The sequence below is a fragment of the Pinus tabuliformis genome, chromosome 9, assembly GCF_031772625.1.
Source record: "Pinus tabuliformis cultivar Carrire ecotype Pingquan chromosome 9, CPIR1, whole genome shotgun sequence".
Taxonomy (NCBI): domain Eukaryota; kingdom Viridiplantae; phylum Streptophyta; class Pinopsida; order Pinales; family Pinaceae; genus Pinus; species Pinus tabuliformis.
The window spans coordinates 1,877,243,399-1,877,265,359 of record NC_142307.1 but is presented as its reverse complement, the minus strand read 5'-3'; the positions used below and the strand labels follow the sequence as shown (position 1 = coordinate 1,877,265,359).

Sequence of the window (21,961 nt, the reverse complement as noted above, 5' to 3'; positions counted from 1 at the left end):
TGGGGCAATCTTTGGTGATTCGTCATGTCTTACTAATATAATGAAAGGGAACCATATACCCACGCACTGTGATACATAGTATCCCTTTTTCATCAAACGTCAAAAAAAAATTAGTATTTTCTATATTGATGTTCTCAGTCCAACTTTTAAACTCTGGACCAGTAAAAGATTCTGGCATCATATACAAATTATCCAATGCAAGACATGCTGACTTTCTTGCATTTGTGTATTCCGCAATATACATTGTGCGATTCTGAGACATTTTCACGAGGACATTCATTTCATGTAGCATAGGAAGAATTCTAGCCAATTTCAATAATGTCTCTATATTAGTTAGTCGAGAAAGAAGATCTTGAGCTTTGTCTACATTAGAGCGATTTTCATACATCAACCCTACCAAAGATTTGAACTCACTAAATAGTCTTTGAGCTGGTCCATTTAATGAGATCCATCTTGTATCAACATCTTTCAGTAGTTTTTTTCCATCCGTAATACCATCTGCAAATTGTTGAAACTCTAAATATCGTTTGGGACTACGAGAAAAGTATGCATGAGTCTCACATACAATATCTTCAACTTTTGAAATTAATGGAAACTTGCTTACTATTTTAAATGCAAGATTCATCCTATGAGCCATATAATGAATATTAAGCATATATGGTGAAGTTGATAGTTGTAGCCTAACACAAAGGCCATTCCTTTGTCCTTGCATTACCGCTGCTCCATCTGCTCCAACACATACCAACTTTATTGCAATCATTAATTGATCCATACAACTTTCCTTCAATCCATTAAGAACAAGTTCATAAATATTTTCAGCTATAGAAGTCTCTCTCATCTTATTAATCCCAAGTAGATAGGAATGCCTAATATGGTCATTAACCATATAAATGCTGATGCAAATCCATGAAGTATTATCTATAGCCGTAACCTCATCTAAAAACAATGCCAAAAACCTAGCATTTGCAATCTTCTCTTTCAAATCATCCTTTTCTACTTGAGCTAGATATCCTACCCATCCCTAACCACTGGTTACAGACCAATGATAAGATTGAAAGTTTGGCACTTGAAGAAAAGATAGTAATTTCATGTGATCTGGATAATCTATCATAGGACGACCTTTAGATAAGATGTGAAATATAGTGCTTAATTGTATCGTCTTGGATAACAAACTTCTTTCCATCGTCTCTTCAAATAGAGATATGATGGTTCCTTTGTTTGCCTCAAGTTTCCTCTTACTTAATAAATATTTTTTATATTCTTCTACATATTCAACATGTCGACATTCCTTAGAAGATTTCCATCTAACAATAGATTTCTCTTTACCATTTACAATTTTATTTTCATACACCTTTCCTACATGCTTTTGTATCGTATCTAGCTTCATCTAAAATTTCACTTCCTTTTGAGTTTTCCAGCTACATGCAATACATCTAACTTTTCGGAAAACCTCGTTCTCATTTGTAGGAGGTATTTCTTAAATAAATGGAAAACTTGAGACCCAATTTTCTTGGAATCATCTCCCTATGGCCCATTGGCCTCTTTTCCTTTTCCGCGAATGGATTGTGTCACTTTCCAAGAAAAATCTTTAACATTTTCATCACCAATTTCTGTTGAAACTGCATTTATCTCACCCTGACCACTTGAGGAACCTATTATTTCATCCATCGTATGGATATCAAATGCATTTCCACAAGAGTTAACCTCTCTCTCAGTAACAGATTGTTCAAAGGAGCTTGAATCATGAAGAGAATGTGTATTTTTGGATGGAGCCTTTTGAAAGTATGATAATACATCTATTTGCCTTGATGGTTTCTTCCCATGATTATCTTTTTACATTTCACTAAATATTCCACAAGTAAAATTTCAAATTGATCTGCAAACCTGCATCAACAGTTTCCAAGTGTTGAGATATGCTTTATATAAATTCACTTGTTCATAGAAAATAGAATTGTACTTTGCAAAAGAATTGTTGAGTCAACATTGAAAGAACATGTATCAAAAATTGAATTTTGAGGCAAAATGGAATTTCACAAAAATTATTTAACAATGATAATGGAAAACTATTAAATTTTAAGACATAAAATATAATAATTCATTTGTATAACATTGAAACAACATAACTTATGCGATCAGAACGGAAAATGTCTCAATGCGGAGAACGAAATAGGTTTTTTCTCCCTGGCTTGGCTTTTGCTCGAATGGCGCCGCTGCGAGGCTGGGGATCGTTGCCGCGACATGCAGGGATGGTGGCCAAGGCGAAAATGCCTTTTGGAGTGGACCAAGTAACGGATGGGGCAGTATTGTGCCATTTCAGGTGGATTTTTCTCTATCTTTACCTCGACGGAAGACCAGGGAGCTCCTCGGTGATGGGGGTTTTGGTCCTGCTACGGAAACACTTGTTTTTTCTCCCCGGACAGATTCCTGGATCATTAATGGTGCAGATTTAGGGTTCTTGTTCTTGGTCCACGATGTTTTTCTGCAGAATGGGCATCTTGGGGTTGTTGCCTCTGCTTCCCACAGGGGAGTGCGGGCCTGGGTTGCTCTTGTTCTGGCAGCAGTTTTTGTTAAAGGCATATGCAGGGTCGTTTCTGGGTGGGTTTCTTTGGGCAGGAAAATTTGTCTCGACTCAGCGGTGGTCAAGTCACAGGTTCCCTGCCTCCAGTTCAATCAAAGCTTCGGGAAAGACATACCCGAAACAGTCTTGCCCTGTGGTTTCAAGGATGGTACTAGAACTAAGAGGCTAGTAAGTACCCCCTGCTTTCAAATTTTCATAAAGCCCCCTGTTGGGACATCACTTATATTCTGGGTAAATAAAGCAGACAGTGTGATGATTCTGAAACAATGTATCACACAAAAAACTGGATACCCTATGAACAAACAATTTTTTTTATACAGAGGTAGTATATTACAGCCACAGTATAATCATCTCCTGCAAGATTATCATATCCTATCAGATTCCACAATAATCCTCGATCTCAGGCTCAAGGGAGGAGTGACGACACCCAATAAACCTAAAAATGCAAGTGGGGGAGGGGGAAGCAGCTCTGCAAAAGACACAGGAACAAAGCAGAAACCTACAAATGGGAGACAATCATTCAAGAATATACTTCAAGGGAAAAAATCAGTCACAGAACCAACCAAACAGGCAGGGACTGCCCCAAACCCATACATAGTGGAGCAACTGAACCACACCCCAAACCTAAACTTAGACATGCCAGAAACAGATGAGTATTGCACCTCTTTTGAATCCCAAGCCATTATATGCCGTTTCAAATTTCGCCTTTGGGCTATAATTCACCCCTAAAATTTACCATGATGTCAACCAGTCTGTTGGAAATCCCCCAGCCAAGCTAAATTGGCACATGGACCTGGAGGACCTCAATTCAACCTTAATCATAGAGACAATATGAGGATCCTCCTCTGTTTGAATTATTCCTAATTTCCTACAGAAGGTGGTTGACAAGATTCAGGACGTGGTCCCCTCCTCCCAAGCCAGCTTACAGTATGTCTACCATGCCCAGAACTCAAAAGATAATGCTAAGCCAAATGAAAGGGTATTGCTACTTGAGGAAGAAATTTGAACAACCAGAAATCTAAGTATGGAAAGGGTAGAGCCTCCATCCCTTAGCATGTGAAAAATAAATGGTTAAAATATAATAAGATGGAAAGCTTAATTTGAAGTCTTGACAGGGTCAAGGAAAGCCACTATTACTTCCACATCAAGATGTTTGTTTAGAGCAAAGCTCACCTAATGAAAGTCAAGGCTTCTTTCTGACCAATCACCAGCCTTAGGAAGATGAGACTTCAAGAGAAACAATCAAGTCTAAATATATAGGAGTTGATGGATGCCATTGCTCAGTTTGCTTGGAATTCTCTATTTTATAAATCAAACAGTGTAAGCGGAACTATTTTGAGGAGTGTGGAAGGTTTAAGCATGTCTAGTTCCCGTTTTGGGCAAAATGGTGAACATTGAACCTTAGCAAATAACACAGATCCAGAATTATCAAAACTTGAATTTTGCTTTTTATGATCAAAGCAAACCTTTGTCATTGAAGGATCTCCTTTATGATATACCAATCAAGGGTAAAGCTGGCCAAGTTTCTTAGTGATAAAAACATAATCTTATATGGTCTGATTAAGAAAAATATTCCAATTCTGCTTGGCTTCTTGCTAAAGATATTTCCTCAAAAGGTTTTTCATTTTGCAGCATTCTCAGAAATTTTACAGTCTGGAGTGTCAAAGAAGTTATCTCAGGAATGTTCTCAACCATGATCAAAAGTCTAAAGACCTACCTGTTTTTACTGACATCTAAGTGACAACAATTTTCTCATGTGATTCTTCTTAAAGTCAAATTTTTCAAGGGGTTGTGCTCCAAGTGGGATTTTAGAGCCCGCCAACCCACAACTTCAATGACCAAAATATTCTAGGAAATACAGTCAGTACAGAAGAAATATATTTTATAGATATAGTGTCATCGTGCAATACCTGCCAACAAAAAAATTTAAGCCTAACCAATTTGTAGGACGCTGCAAGTCAGGACTCAAATTTAAAGATTGTCCTGCCTTTATTACAAAGTTCTATCTAATTTTGTAGCATAAGATATAAGGCTGAGAAACATTGTAGATAAGGCAAGATAACTTTATTTAAGTCTAAATAAAGCCTGACAGATAGGTAAATGGGACTAAGAAGTAAAACCAGTGATGCCAATATGTAGGGGAACCCTTATATGGTCAGGTTAAGAAAAATATTCAAATTCATAAAGGATTCTTCCTTTAGAGATAAAGGATTCATGTTACTAGTCCCTAGTAAACCATATCATGCCATAGAAGACACAACATTTGAGACTTGCCTTCTGTCATTGTGTAAAAATTATGTACAATTCACCTAGTTGTTGATGCATGATTATTCAATGAGATGCATTATTGAAGGCATCCCTGACAAGAGAGTTAGCATGGTAGAGCAAGGATATATTACCACCTAATATCTCGTAACAAAATCTTCAATACTGAATTCTGTCTCGAAAAATGACTTCTTGGTATTAAGCACCAATTAATAAGGTTAGGTAGTTTCCCAAGTTATTCACAGAAGACCATAGAACAGAGTTCACTCTAGAGACATTGGTAGCTTCTTTCTAATAAAAATTTCTTTTTGGTCTTGAGCACTAGTGAATATGTTTAGGTAGTCTCCCAGGTTATTCACAACAAACCTCATAACAGAAAATGGTCATCTTGGAGGCATGGGCTCTACATGTCTGAATTGTTTACTAGTTTTTATCCCATTACCTACAGCTTGGAAGATTTCTGTTTTTGTATTGCTCCTTTAAATAAACTTAGATATGAGATGCTTTCAACACTTCTAATTGTTTCCTTTCTTGTTTTTTAACCAATCAGATGGTCTGTTTTAAAGTTTGTAGTTATTACAATTTCTTTCTTTTATGTATCTAGTTTCCTATAAACTATAATTAGTTATGGTTTAAATTTTCTTGTTTAAAGGCTTAGATGTTGGAGAAACTATTACTTTGCGTTCTACTACCTTGTTGCTTCTGTCATTGAAAGAAAGCTGAAGTTTGATGGTCAACACTCTGTTTAAACATATAGCTTCATAATGACATCTATCTTGGATATAGCCAGTCAACTCTAGAATAGCAATAATTTTCGTAGTTCTCTATTTGTTTCTTACACGCTTGCATAAATACACATACAACCCAAAATGTAGGTGTTTTCAGTTAAGGATAAATCTAAATCAAAACCAGCCTCTGTTTTAAAATAAGAAAAGGATGTCTTAGGAATGATGTGGAGAGAAGAATTGGACCTCTCTTATGCTAAATCACTCCAAAATGCTATCCACCTTGGAGATTTTGAAGGCGCATGGTAGGGCACAACTGCTAAACTGGTAAGAGTTTTTTCAAACAGAATCTTGTCGTGGAACTAAACATTGCATTTAAAATTGGGGGAATTGTAGATAAGGAAAGATAATTTTATTTTAAGTCTAAATAAAGCCGGACAGATAGGTAAACAGACCTAAGAAGTACAACCAGTGATGCCAATATGTAGGGGCACCCTATGCTACCCGAAAAGCATAAAACAAAATATAACAGGATCAAGCAAGAGAACATGAACTAAATATGAGATCAAAAAAGTGGAAAGAGGATAGAGTGCAAGAGATTAACTAGAGGTACACAAGACAGGATGAAGCGGAAAAGGGTAAAAAGAAGAATCTACCATGGAATCAATCACTGAGAATGATCCAATACATTGTTTAACGATATTGTCTGGGCCTTGAGAAGTACCCATGCCTGAGAGGACCTGGCTAGATGATCCTGGGAGGCTTTTGCCAAACATGAGCAGACCTTCTCTACACATTCAAGGGCAGTGTAGTCATGGCTTAAAGTGTGTGCATCATTGAACCTTTTGATGAAAGAAATTCATAACCAAGCAAGCCACTAATTCTAACTTGTATAAGAAAGAATTTGCATTGAAATCAACTGTCAATTGGAGAGCAAAACCTTGGGATTGGCAGGGTATTGTTCAAAAACACCAATGCAAATTGAGAGAAGCCTTACGACAGTGGTTTCAGAGATTCCATTAACATCAACCGTAGGGATATTTAAAATTTCTGAGATGAGAAATCCACTGCTGCTAAATATCTTGGATCATTCCCCGAATGGTTCAACAATGTAGGCCACTTTGCTTGTTAAAAACGTATTTTCAGTGGTATATCAAAGTCCAAATGACCGGGGTAAATGGCAAGATAATGTTAAATATGAAAAATCCATTACATGCTCTAAAAAACATAGCAGAATAAGTGGAAGTATAGATTCAACCATGGGTAAAATTAGGAGAAAAGAAAATTTTTGCAATACCCAACATGGTCTAGTCAGATATTATGCATACTATGAGCAACTCCACTGTTGTATATAAAAATAGTCACTGTGGATAAACTTGGCAGCAAAATAAAGCAACATTCAATACAGTTGAGCATACCTTATAAAGTTCTCATATGTTGAAACACACTCACATGTTGAATACTATGATCTCTGTTCAACTTTTCTATCAGATGTAAAGAGGTCATTATCAGTCATCACTTCCTCAATACTTCCACCATGGTACAAGGCCTTGGCCACAATTAGAATGGAACATTTCCTGAAAAGTCGATATACCATTCAGGTTAATTTTGAAGCCAAATCTTCTTTCCAAAAGATGAAATCCAAATCAGCATAATGATACTTCTACATGTTTTTTCAGCTTTAGTTGATTCTCCTTTCATTGTGGGGTAACAGACGGATGGAGGGAATCTTTAACAAAATTTTATATCCAACCCTTAAAAAAATTCATGGTCTCTTGCAACCACGGTTATATGTGCTTCCAAATCAGCAGAAGCATTCAACTTTCGCTGGAAAATTAATTATCACCCCTGTTCCAACTGCAGGATGCATGGATCCACCTAATTTGGCCTTCCAGAACAACTAATAATCTGTATCATAATCAACAACTATCTTCTCCCCTACTTCAAACTTGAAGAAAAACAAGGAATATGAAGCCAACTTAACCTAATTCAAAAACCGGCTACAGATGGACAGGACCTGCATAAAGGGGCCTAATTTCTCATGCCCAATCAACACTTCTATCAAGTACCAGCTACTGTTGGTACTGCTACAGTGGCATGAGACGTTCAGATCCAGGAAACCATGGATACCAAAACAAGAGAAGAATTAGTGGATTGAAAATGCAAGAATATTGCACCGAAATTGCTGCTGCTAACTAGAAAATTAGGATTTGTGAACTATGATCAAAAACCCTATTTCAAAACAATTTTATACAGGATAAATTCGTGAAAATAGGGGGCCATATACACGATGAATCCATGAAAATAGGGAGCCATATACATGATGAATCCAAAATTCGTGAAAACAGGGGGCTGAATCCGTGAAAACAGGGAGCCGCCTTCCATTTGAAAACAAATTAACCTCCACCCTCAATTTCAAAACAAATCTAACCTCCCAGGACCAAATCAACCCTCAAAATTTCACAAACCACTCCCAAACCAGAAAAACCAAACTGTAAATTAGAAATATGGTGATTTTAATCTCCCAAACTAGGAGCAAATATCAAAATTGGGCGATTTTAAGGGAATACGATTCGATTAGTTTATCAGCCCATTTTATATTTTGGGCTAAAATAAAAAAATAAATTAATTTTTAAATAAAATTAGGGCTAATTATATAAAAAAGGTTTTTATTATTTTAATTAAAAATTCACCCCATTAAAATATAAAAACCCTTAAATTTCGCCTTTGGGCGATTATTCGCCCCTAAAATTTACCATGGCGTTTTCTTGATCCACATAATCTTTACATTAAATTTCCCCAAATGAAACAAGGAATGACCATAAGGAGCACTATATGGATGACCCTCTATTTTCAAGAGTGGTACTTATGTTGGGCCACTTTTCTTGAATGAACGTTGGGGAGGGAGGATCAAATGCAGGGTGAGCCCAATTTAGAAAGGAAAAGTGAGAAAATCTTACATCACAGTTTCTGGGAGATCAGAAATGCAAATCTGACCTGGTTCTGGGAGGATAATTGGCAGCAGGAGGACAATCTTGGAAGTGAAGAATTAGCAGACATTCACATCGATACCATCAACAAGGGATTAAGGTGGGTAAGTGACTATTGGGACCAATCAAGGAATAATGGGAAATGGAGAACATGGAAACTTCTAGATTACAGTGGAATGGGCATGTTGCATACCCAAGCTATAGCCCTTAAAGGTCTTTTAGACAAGAGAAAAATCTTAAAATCAGCCTTGGACGATCAACTAAGATGGGGAATGAACAAGGTGGGTCTCTTCAACCTTAAGGAGGCCAAAAGGATTGATTCAGGGCTCAACCTTCCAAACACTGATAAGATGTGGAAAGAACTCTGCGATAATCCTCATTAGATGAAAATCAAACTGTTAAAGTGGTTAGTTCAACAGGGCAAGATTCTAACATGGGATAACCTAAGAAAAAGAGGCTTTGTTGGCCCCTCAACATGTCACTTATGCAGACAACAGGAAGAAACTACAAATCATCTCCTGAATAGATGCACTTTCACTTCAATTATTTGGAATTTGGTTGGAGAAGTCTTCAAGGAGACAGACAGAAACGTAAATGACATCATTGCTACTTTGAAAAAATGGCGGAATTTTTTTTTCGGATAATGATATCATTAACTCCGCCTGGATGCTGACCCCAGGATTCATAATATTGAATGTTTGGAAGGAGAGCAACAATAGGATTTTTAAGGATAAAGCAAGTCCGGTGAGCAGCATCCTTAAGCTAATCCTTAAACAACTCAAAGACATTGTTCATATCCTGGGAGGTATAGCTACTGGAAAACCCATCAAACAAAGAGAGGGCAGAATTATGGAGAAGTTAGAGCTCAAGGTTCATCCCCCTCAGGGTTCTATGCAGATCAACAAGAATACCTCAGCAGAAAAGGCTTCATGGCAACCCCCTTCACATGGCTTTTTAAAATTTAACATAGATGGGGCCTCAAAAGGGAATCCTGGAGAAGCAGGATATGGAGGGGTCATGAGGGATGAGGAAGGAAACATACAAGTCATCTTCCACAGTTATCTAGGAAAAGCAACCAACAATATGGCTGAGCTCATGGCGATGGAATTATGCCTGGAAATACTGCTCAAGTACAACATTCACAATGTCATCATTGAGGCTGACTCGGAATTAGTCATTAACTCAGTGAAGAGGATAAATGTTGGCGTTGCACCAGAGAAAATCCTCTCAGGGCACTGGCGGATTTTGCAAGTCTACCAAAGAATCCAAGCACACCTAAGAATGCTGAGAACTCTTAGGTCAGTGCATGTCTGCAGGGAAGCCAATAAAGTTGTGGATTGGCTGGCCAATGAGGGGGTATAAAACAAGCATATCGACTTGTGCTGCTGGTGGGAGGAGGTAACGAATGACAGGTTGAAGGAGGGATGCTCATCCCGAGCCCTCAGCGACAAACAGTAGTATCAGGAAAAATCAAGAGAAAGAATTTTACTTCATGAAAATGATGGATAAGTTCACTTCAGAAGGCCTATCAACGGAGATGTATTGGCGGATTTTTAAGGGAGCTTCTAGAAATAGAGGCAGTAATCGAGATAGAAGATATCTGTTCACAGGAGGAATGATTCCATGGAAGACGAAGGCGTCAAAGGAAGAGATTACTGGGGTCAAAAACTGCCCGAGACATACCACCTGCTTCAGGCAACCTCTGACCCGGGAGAAGTTTTCCCGGAAGACAAGCGATGCCATTCAGCAGGCGACACGTGGAGGTGGATGGACAATGATTACCACCTTCATCGCTGGGTATTTCGTGAGCAGTTGTGTGGTCCAAGTTGGTCTGTGGCCGTCAGATCTGGAGAGGGAAGATCAACGGCCACCTTTTGGTGTGCAAGTTGGTGGGGTCAAAGGATAAAACCACTAATGGTTTACCACCTTCATCGGGCGCCTTCCAAACCAAAGACGGTTTTAATGAAAATCCAACGATTCCACTTAGGTAGCAACACATGGAGGAGGACCGAAAAATCATACTGCCTTCATCGTGTGGCATTCAGCGTGATTTTTAAGCCGCACGATATGGACTCCAGCCGTTGGATCAGAAGGAAAAGATCAACGGTCAGCGTTGATCATGCAACTTTAGGGTTTTTCGTGAGCAGTTGTGTGGTCCGATATGGTCTGGGGCCATCAGATCTGGAGAGGGAAGATCAACGACCACCTTTTGGTGTGCATGTTGGTGGGGCCAAAAGGATAAAACCACTAATGGTTTACCACCTTCATCGGGCGCCTTCCAAACCAAAGATGGTATTAAGGAAAAGCCAATGATTCCACTCAGGAAGCAACACGTGGCGGAGGACTGACAAAGAAAACTGCCTTCATCATTCAGTATTTAGTGGGCTTTTTAAGCCACGCGATATGGACTACAGCCGTTGGATTAGAAGGAGAAGATCAACAGTCAGCGTTGATCGGGCAACTTTAAGGATTTTTGGGGCTTCGCCCCTGCGCGGGTTCAATCTTGACCGTAAGATTATTAGAAGAAAGATCTTCGATCAGTTTTGGGGAGCGGACTTCGGTTCCACTTGCTCGCTCTTGGTTCCAGGGCTATCCAAGCCTTGCCTCTGTTTGATTTTTGGAGTATTTTTTTGGGTACTTAGGGTATTTTTACTCCCCTTTATGGGAGTTTGTGCCTCTGAGCATATGTTGTAACATGTGTAAAATATTTTTCTACCTAACTTAATAGAAGGACCGTCTCTTGCTTAAGCAAAAAAAAATAGTGGCCATTAGATCCTACAGCTCACGGGACTTCTATTAACACACGAGTTAAAACCAGGGCCAACCCCCACTGTTCATTGTGACGTAAGACGTTGAAAATGAAATCAACAGTCAAGAATGATTGCGGCGTTTCAACCCGATCGAGGATGTTGGACACCTAATCCTAATGGGTTAGCGTGGAAGTTGAAAGGACAAAGCAGTCCAAGAGACCTTGGGATCTGAATCCCAAGAGTCACATATGTGTACTATAAATGTATATCTATTGTTAATAAAAATGCACTCACTGATTTATCTTTCCTATTGTTTTTACTGTCCATGTGTGTTTAACATGGTATCAGAGCAGGTACATTCATAATCTTCTCAATCTTTTGTGAGCCACTTGTTTTTGTGTGGCCTGTGTAAACCTATGCATCTATTATACGCTGGTTGTATATGTAAGATGGTGATGGCACATATATTTTGACTGATAACCTATGGTGTAGTGACAACATGTGTGTGTATGTATTTTTGCGCTGAATGAGTTTTAAAGACCGTAAACTATGCTTTGTCAATGATGTGTTGAATTATTTCGAAGGCCGTAAATGCATTGTGGATTCCATAAATAAATAAATAAAAATGTGCATCCCTGTGTCTCCAGTTATTTGCATTCATTCGAATTAGGATTGGACGGTGGATACTTGTTTTTGGATTTTGAGATTGACAGTTTGGAAGGATATTTTAATTGTAACGTTGTAGAATCTGGTTGCTTTCTGCATTTGGGCAGCGACTAAGGCGGTGTGGTTAATGTTCTGTCCAACCTTCAATAAACGCTCTGTCTTCAGTGTCAGTGTTTCATAAACAGAGCAGAGAGATATATGGTGGTTCCGAATCCCGATTTACAGTTGACTTTTTGAATTGCATCCGCTGAGCTTCGTCTCCTTCTTCCTTTTGTTTTATTCCCGAAAAAAAAATACAATTTGGTCTCTGTGCATTTCGAACTTTGGATTCCTGACAGGTTCGAGCTATGATGGGAGCGGAAGCTACAGTGGCGCTGCATGTTTTGCTGCTGTTATGACAGGCAAGGGAGAAAGTTGGTCGAATGGTGTCAGGAAATAGAAACGCCCCTCTGCCCATCATATTCGCATTATGTCTCTGCCATTCTGCACTGTTCTTCTAAGAAAAACGCCTTTGTCCATCATATTAGCATCATAGCAGCGTTTTCTCCATCAAAGCATTCTCCAACGGATGGCAACTTTCCTTATTCCTCGCCTTTCACATGATAAAAAGATATTTCTATTGGCACATATTCCTGTCACAATAAATGAACACAACACCTGTAAGATTTCATCTTGAAACGCATTTGCATGCTCATGGGCAGTTTTACTCTTCGCATTTTGGATAATTATCAAAAAAAAAAACGGCTACTCCAGAACACCAGAATATCCTTTGCTCAAACTCTCAAAGAACAATGCATATGATTCACAGGCATTGCAGTGTAGCTTCCAGTAATTCTTCAATGCATGGTAGGATGGGGGATGCGGGGCCGCACTGGTGTCTTTGATGGACTTACCCTTATAGGCAAAGATCCCACAATTGCACCACTACAGTTCAATGCAAGTATGGCACTTTCAGCCATTACAAATTCAACAAATGCTATACGAGTGGAATGAACATGATCTCCAAGCAGTCTCAGGCGAGAAACCTCACCACAAAGTGACTCAAAGAACATTCTCACTTCCACTTGAGAAACCTTTTTATCAATATTTGTACAATATATTGTCCGTGCGCACATCTCACGCTCATCCTCAGACCTTGAAAGAAATGTTGGATTTACTGGAAGAATCGCGGTTTTGGAAGGGAGGACCCTGACTGGATAATATCCCAACATGGTTCCCGCGAGGCTCAACGCTGCTCTTGCACTCTGCTCATCCGCGAATTCTATAAATGCAAAACGAAGAACTGAATTAACACTTGTTTAACACTCTGCTCATCCGCGAATTCCATGTTGTGAGCCACTTGTTTAACACGGGAAACATGTTGTTCGGTGCGTTGATAAACCATGAACGTTGAAAGTCATGGTATATGTTTTTTGGTGCGTTGAAAAGCCTTTGAAACGCTGATGGCAAATATGAGCGTTGGAATTATATGGGGTGGCACAGCAAACCGTGGGCGATTGAAACTGAAGAATGGTTCTGGTCCTGAAAACTGGACGAGTGGTGTTGATCTTGGCCGTCTGCTGGACTTACTTCAGCTTGACCTGATCACAGGTGCTGGACGAAATAATTGCAGAGACACTTCAGCAGATTATCGTAGAAATAAAGATGACAGTGGATCTGTCTTTGCAGAAACCAGTAGAGCAAATTCTGAAGAATTTGGACATACAAAGCTTGGTGTTAACGTAGAATATTCTGGCTATGGAAATGTTAGTAGGACTAACGTTGAAGGGCATGCAGACCTGGATCAGGATCAAATAACGTCTCTTGGCAACCCAGTCCCAAGGAAAATGTCTCCTGTCATGGATCTTAAAGACGGTAACCGTGTTAACAATCACCTCAAAGAGAGGGCCTTACAGTCGCATCAAGTTGACAATGGTTGTAAAGGTGCTTGGTCCCACAGTAATTCGAAAGGTGCTCATGAATCATGGAATCTGGGCACTTCTAGGGATTCTTTCAAAACTGATGATGCAGAGAGCACATTTTATTCAGACATTAAAGTGGGGAGCAATGTTGCTCACAGTTCTGATTATGAAGCGACCAGAAACAGGTTTGCAAAAGATGTTCGTGTATTCAGCCACAAACCACCATTGGTTGAAAATAACCATGCTTCTCCAACTAATGTCATAGATGCTTCAATTCATGCGCAATCTGATGTTATGGTGCAGCCCAAGTTAAAGCTTCTCCCGCGAACTAAGCCATTGGACGCTACATCTCCGACTGCAGTAATGGATGTGACAGAGAATTCACATGGTGGGTTGATGAGCAAGTCATATGAATATCACTCTGCTGTTGGTTCATTGCCTGTTGAGGTTTCCAGTGAAGGTGCAGGAAACAACACTCAGACAACTGTAAAAGTCTCGGGGGCATCTGACTTTGAGGAGGAGAACAGATCTACTGAGCATCCAAAATTAAATTTGAAGCCTCGCTCACTGCCTGTTGAGAAACTTGAAGCAAGTAATGAAAAGGACAGAATCAGTGAAGTATTAGAGTTCATGAAAACTCTTATACAATCTACTGTTGATGATACAATCAAAATCAGCAAGGATTTTCTCACCAATATTCACAGTTGTTTACGAGATGTACATGACAAAATTGATTTTTTGCAGCTTGAAACTCAGCTACAGCAAGAAGAATTAAAACAGAGGAGTCATCATTCTGAACCTGTTTCTGTTTAGAAAAATGAAACAGACTCCCATAAACAACAAGTCAATATTGTTCAAGTTCATTCAGATTCAGTACCCAATAAAGCAGCAGTCGTACATACAGATGCAGAAACTCAGTCTACACTTCCCAAGCCCATCATCAGACCTTGGGAACAGCTTGTCCACAACAAGCACAGAACTAGTCTTGGATATGACAAGGACTTGTCCTTTAATATTCCAGACTATGCCAAGCCCATTCAATTTCAGAGTGTCGGATTCATCCATGACAGTTCACCTGTTCCTCATGATAGTTCAGCTTCAGCTGTTCCAGATTCTGCCCCTCTTCCACAGCAACAACAACAACAAAAACAACAGATTGTAAAATGCCAACACTGTGACCGAGTTGGCCATTTGAAAGATCATTGTTTTGATCTTCATCCATGTAAGCATTGTCATAAAACCACCCATTCTTCACACAGATGCTTCAGCAGCAAACCTCCTGCAAGAACAAAGATTCATCTTGGATGGATCGCTTCTTGGCAATGGGCATCAACAGCCAAGAAGATATTCCAAACACATGTCAGAACTTGTTCCAGAGTATTGAACAGTCTTGCAATTGAGTTTTCTCCATCTTCTCACCTTGTATCTGACAGGGGGGAAATGATGGTTATCTACAAGCTTCAAAGCCACATCAAGCGAGCCTGAGCCACAACCTGCCACACCAGTTTCAGAGTTGTAGCCAGAGACAAAGATTGAGAACACTTCCTCTAGCAGAAGACTCCATCTTCTTGCCAGTTTTGGAAGAGTTCCAGAGTTGTTGGTCATCCTTAAACCATCACAGATTGAGAACACTTCCTCTAGCAGAAGACTCCAGCTTCTTGCCAGTTTTGGAAGAGTTCCAGGAATTGCATTAAGCATTCCAGAGTTGTTGGTCATCCTTAAACCATCACAGATTGAGAACACTTCCTCTAGCAGAAGACTCCAGCTTCTTGCCAGTTTTGGAAGAGTTCCAGGAATTGCATTAAGCATTCCAGAGTTGTTGGTCATCCTTAAACCATCACAGATTGAGAACACTTCCTCTAGCAGAAAACTACAGTTTCTTGCCAGTTTTGGAAGAGTTCCGGGAACTGCACTAAGCGTTCCAGTGTTGGTGGTCATCCTTAAACCACCGCCCTTTTTACCAACATTTCATAGAGCACATTCAGCCTAGTGCTGCCATGCATTTTTTGCAGATTTTGTATTACAGCTCTCTTCTTGGACTCATACATAACCCTTCGGATTAAGGGGGGGAATGTTGGACACCTAATCCTAATGGGTTAGCGTGGAAGTTGAATGGACAAAGCAGTCCAAGAGACCTTGGGATCTGAATCCCAAGAGTCACATATGTGTACTATAAATGTATATCTATTGTTAATGAAAATGCACTCACTGATTTATCTTTCCTATTGTTTTTACTGTCCATGTGTGTTTAACAAAGGAATCTGTACACTTTCAAACCCCGCAGTTGGTAATAAACGGTGAAAAGTGATTAAATGCGATCACACAAAACTCTACGTTTTCAGGGCTAAACTGGAATTTCAATCATACACAGTGATATTACAGAGGGATGCACCACCTCTGGGATTGACCAAATATACACGGAAATACACAGAGATATAATTTCTGCAACTAAATCTTATATGGAAAAACAAGCTGAACTAGTCAAAATCCCCTTACAATGATCTGGGACTTACATAAGTACTGGTTCATTTAAAAACCAGATCCTAAATCAAAGGATCGAATTAACTAATCTTATCTAATCTGCATAATATTCTCCTCAAGAATCTCCACTACATCTAAATACTTGAATTTATTACATGATAACCCAAATCCTAGATTCTATTTCAATTCCTAACTAGAAAGCTTTGTAAATTGACAGCTAAAGGACCTCACTCCTTTGCTTGTAAACTTTTTTTCTATTTTTGGAATAAGTTCGAAGCCTTTTGCCTTTAAGCCTCATGCTCCTGCATCAAGAAACTTTGTCAAATCTGTCTTCAAATATGTCTTCAAATCTTCCATGCTTTTCTTTAAATCATCCATTTTCACTTCCATGCCATCCATCTTAGCTTCCACGCTGTCCATCGTAGCTTCCATGCCATCCATCTTAGCTTCCACGTCATTCATCTTAGCTTCTATGCATTTCTTTAAAACATCCATCTTAGCTTCCATGCCATCCATCTTAGCTTCTATGTCTTTCTTTAAACCATCCATCTTAGCTTCTGTTACTTTTTGTGCTAGTGAAATTTGTTACACTTGGTCTCGTAATTTTGATATATCATGTTGCATTTCTTCCTCTTCTTCATGAGTCATGCTATAGATTTTGGGTTGCTTACTAGGTGTTTCCATTTTCTTTCTTTGGGGCATCAATTACCGATAATAATTTTTCACTATGCCCTTTGAATTCCTTCAACCTAATTTTTCAATCCAAGCTTATGCAATAATTTAAAAAAAATTGCACACCTTTTTTCACTTTGTAGGAGCTCAATATTGAATCTGATGTATCTATGTAATTTTGGATCTCCAAGGTCTGAAATGTCTTCCTGTGCTAACCATCTGATTAATCTTTCTAACCTTGCATGTCTGATCAAGATTGGGTTCTCCAATGAAGAGTTATGCCAAATGTCCCATGATGACCTGAGTATATACTGGTTCAGTAGAGAGAACTTGTACGATGTGTCGTGGATCACTATTTCAACCTTAGGTTCTAAAAATTATACCCAAAACAACTACAGTCCATCCTCTTTCTATAACTTCTGACGGAAATTCAATCTGATGCTCAAAGCGAAACTTATGATGGTTTTCCCAAGGTCACCTGTTTGGAATGTAATTCGGGGTCTACAAAAACCCTAATTCCTCAGATTATATCTCTGAAAATACAACAAGACAAGATCTGAAATTTGGGCCCGAGGTTCAGCGAGATTTCGTCTCAAATGGTTTTTTTTTAGCTTCTGAAACGTCGCAGAAAAAAAGTTATAGCGAAAATTACACGATGGCCAGTTTGGAGCATCGAAACCCTAGAATCCAGAGCTCTAATACCAAATTTTATGAAACCATCTCACAAAAAGACAGAAAAATAGATGAACACCTTAGAAATAAGCCTGTTCGAGGGGGAAACGTACTTTACATTACACAAATGAACAATTCTTGGATGATTCAAATGACAAAACCTCCTTTCTATATATAGGAGTCTAAGGGGTCACAATATAACCAAAGATGACGTAACAATAATAATATAAAGGCACAAAAATAACAATAATGAGATTCTATGGGGCACACTAATAACAATATGGGGAAATTAGGGGCAGAACAATAATAATAAGGGATACAACAACAATAGTAATGGGGGAATCACTAATATTATAGGGACCTAACATAGAGAGAGAGAGAGAGAGAGAGAGAGAGAGAGAGAGAGAGAGAGAGATGGGGGCGAGAGAGGGAGGTAGGAGAGAAAGGGAGAAAGGGGACTTTAGAGAGAGGAGGAGAGGGGGGTAGAGTGAGGAGGATAGAGGGAGGCACAAATAATTTGAGTTGGAAGGGGAGTGGGGGAGAGAAGAAGAAAGAAACAGTGAGAGAAAAGTAAAGAGAGAGATATGGAGTGACTTGGGAGAGATGGAGAGAATGTGTATATGTTTCGATTTGAGATAGAGAGATAAAGCATAAGAGATAGAGGGGGAAATAAATATTGATGGAGGGGGAGAGAGGGAAGAACATTTCTTGCACTATATGCATTGATTTTAGTGTAGATGGTGATTTCTAATCCTATAATATTTCTTGCACTAGGTGACTTGATTTTAGTGTAGATGTTGATTTCTAATGATATATGATTTCTTGCACTCGATGCATTAATTTCAGTGTAGATGTTGATTTATAGTCATATTTGATTGCTTGTACTAGATGCATTGATTTCAATCTAGATGCTTTCTAATTCTATATGATTGCTCGCACAATATGCATTGATTTTAGTGTAGATGTTGGTTTATAATTCTATTTGATTGCTTGCACTAGATGCATTGATTTCAATGTAGATGTGTATTTCTAATTATATTTGATTTCTTTCACTAGATGCATTTATTTTAGAGTAGATGTTGATTTATAGTGCTATTTTATTGCTTGCATTACATGCATTGCTTTTCAGTGTAGATGTTGTTTGCTAATCCTATTTGATATCTTGTATTAGATTCATTGATTTCATTGTAGAATTTTTCTTCTAATCATATCTGATTGCTTGCATTGAATGCATTGATTTCAGTGTATATGCTTATTTTTAATTTGATGTAATTGTATGTATGATGGTACATTAAGTTTAAAGTGATTGGATTAACAGTGTGCATTGATTTTAGTGTAAGTATAAAAAAAATCTTGACTTGAATGTGCATTGATTTGTGTGTTATAGTAATTCAACCTATTAATATTGGAGAGAAAGAGAGAGAAGATATGATGTTTACTACAATAGCTTGAATTAAATATTTGAATGTTTAATGATTTCAACTACCCCTTTCATATAATCGATATGAAAAGATGGCTAAAATGACAGTGGTGACAATAAGAATAGTAGAAGAAAATAGTTTGATATTGACCAAAATGAAGACTATTGATCACAATGAAGACTATAATTATCAAAAACGGATAATTTTACTTGATAAGAGGAAGTCTATTTTGGGCATCGAGCTCGTCGTTTATAGCCTTTTCTTGATCCACATAATCTTTACATTAAATTTCCCCAAATAAAACAAGGAACGACCATAAGGAGCACTATATGGATGACCCTCTATTTTCAAGAGTGGTTCTTGTGTTGGGCCACTTTTCTTGAATGAAAGTTGGGGAGGGAGGATCAAATGCAGGGTGAGCCCAATTTAGAAATGAAAAGTGAGAAATACTTACATGGTTTTCATCTCCTTTTCTGTAAAATTGATAGAGATTAAAAATAATTCACTGAACAATGAATACCACTGCGGGATGAATTATTTCCCAAAATTTCTAACCAACGAAAATTTCAATTAATCATCTATATCTATTCTTTTTCAGTATGGTAAATGGTTGAGAAATGATTTTTAATAGAATCCATTAATTAAAATATCATTTCCATTTTCAGAAGCTCAAGGTTTCAAAGTTAGAGAATCTGGGGATTTCAATATTCCTATCTAAAATTTACCTGAGAATCCCTAAAGCAATAGGTGTGAGGAATTTCAATCTTGATTCACCCAAAAATTAGGAGGCTGGTTTCTACTTCTTGTAGTGGAGTTCATAGATCCAACATAGACCCATCTAAATCTTGGTCTGATATGTGCTTGACAAAGGAATTTTTAATGGAATTGATCAAATAAAGAACCATTTCCATGTTTAAAAGTTGCAAGTTTCAAGGTTGAAAAATCTATGGATTTCAATATTTCAATATTTTGTGAAATTGTACATACTGACCCTCACCTTTTAGCCTTTAATTTCATATGGTTGTGTTACTCTCCACATTCAATGCACATAGAATGAATTTTATTTCTAGGCAGTTACCAGCTTGGAGACCCAATCTGCGATTGAAGTCTTGGCGACAGACAGTCCACTACTTTTGCCAATGATAGATGCGAGGACCCCTTCAAAAATGATCTTTTTCTCTGTCACTGTTGTGTCCTTATCGGGAATCGAACAATCTTTAGAGAATGCAATCTACCAACACAAACTAGTTAATCAACATCCTTCCATAAACAGACTGAAACAAGAAATTGTGAATTTTGTAGGATGAGATATTGATCATACATACTTCTATCCCGGTAGGAGAAATAGTAAACTTTATGGAGGAACCGCGGGGGGAATTATGGTCCTTAAAAATCTCCTTAAACTGCTTTATCGCCTTGGCTTCAGCTTCACCATATATGCTTGTAGCTTCCCAAGCTGCCTTGCCACCTCCAGTCACTTTTTTAGAGTACTAAGCTCCCGAGAGCATTAAGATGACTGTTACTCTCATAAATTTCTCATATTGACCTACAAGTTACTGATTCCCACAACCACCTCGTTTCAGACTTTTAAGAGAAGAAAAAATTAGGACTTCATAGGATGTAGAGAATGTTAATGCAGCATAATATAGAACAAAATCAAATCAAATTCCACATTCGGGAATATAAACTGTAGAAATTAAGGAAGGGGCATTTTGAGACAAAGCTTATAGATATTATGATATCTGTAATAGATATCGAACATCTCTTTACCATTATTAAACCAAAGTTTGAAACTACTGGGTCACACATATCCATTTTCAGATGAAATTATGGTGGTAGCATGGTTGAGGAGAAATTGATGTGCACAGATCTCAAGCAGAGAGGAGAAGAATGCAACAAGTGGAAATGACATGTTTATTGGTAATTTCACTTTTTGATTGGGTTATGTGTGTTTTTCACTTATTTACTGGGTTATGCTTTAGATCATGTGCATGATGTTTTATCCACTCATTAACTCTCGATTTTCCCTTTCTGGTCAAGTAATAAAAAATAGCAATTTTAACAAGAATTATCTTTTTTATGAAAAGACAAAAACCTCGAATAATCAGACTTCCCTATTTTAAAGGTGGCTAGGTTAAAATTTCAGCCAATTTTTTTTATATAAAAGAATATGGAAAAGGTTTTGTCTATTACTTGTATATTTTGTCAGTAATTATGATGAAAATGTATCATGGCCAATGAAACTTCGAGAAGATATTGTTACCATCATCAAGGATACAAAACATTTTGAAGGGAAAATGATGCTATAAAAAATCTTGGGTCAAAATTCATGGATGACAGATTTCTATATAGCATCATTTCAAAATGATGCTTCCACGAATGAAATTAAACATATTGAATAACAAATATTGGACAGTAATGTTACTTATCTTCCTGAGCTATAGAGGAACTTGTTGTCTCCATTGCATATTCAATAACAAGGTCATTCCATTCACAAGTTTGATGGAAAAGTTGAAATAAGGATGTATTTTGACAACATGGTCATCTTAACAAAATGGGAGGATGAGAAAATATTGAAGCTAAAAGGGACATCTAGATAGGTACATAATTCTATGTAGTTTTGACACCTTGATGAAGGTACAATGTCCTCTAATCTCTTGTGGTATGCTATATTCGTGCACATCAATTATGTCAATCGTCATGTGATGAAAAAAAATGGTGCTTTTGGCTTTCTCACCATTGGTCCAAGGAACATTAGGCAATGTGAGGCTTCTATCCTTAGAAAAAATGACAAGCAAGCCTTTTATAATTCCACTTCAACATTTAAAGGACATTATAAC

At 38.1% G+C, this 21,961-nt stretch overlaps 1 protein-coding gene across 1 annotated transcript; it reads right to left on the bottom strand.

Moving 5' to 3' along the window:
* Positions 1 to 12,735: 12,735 nt before the first annotated feature.
* LOC149156394 (polyadenylate-binding protein-interacting protein 11-like) lies at positions 12,736 to 13,258 on the bottom strand. The gene has a single exon (XM_089443705.1). The coding sequence runs from the start codon at positions 13,183 to 13,185 to the stop codon at positions 12,811 to 12,813; it is 375 nt and encodes a 124-aa protein (XP_089299831.1). The 5' UTR covers positions 13,186 to 13,258; the 3' UTR covers positions 12,736 to 12,810.
* Positions 13,259 to 21,961: the final 8,703 nt, after the last annotated feature.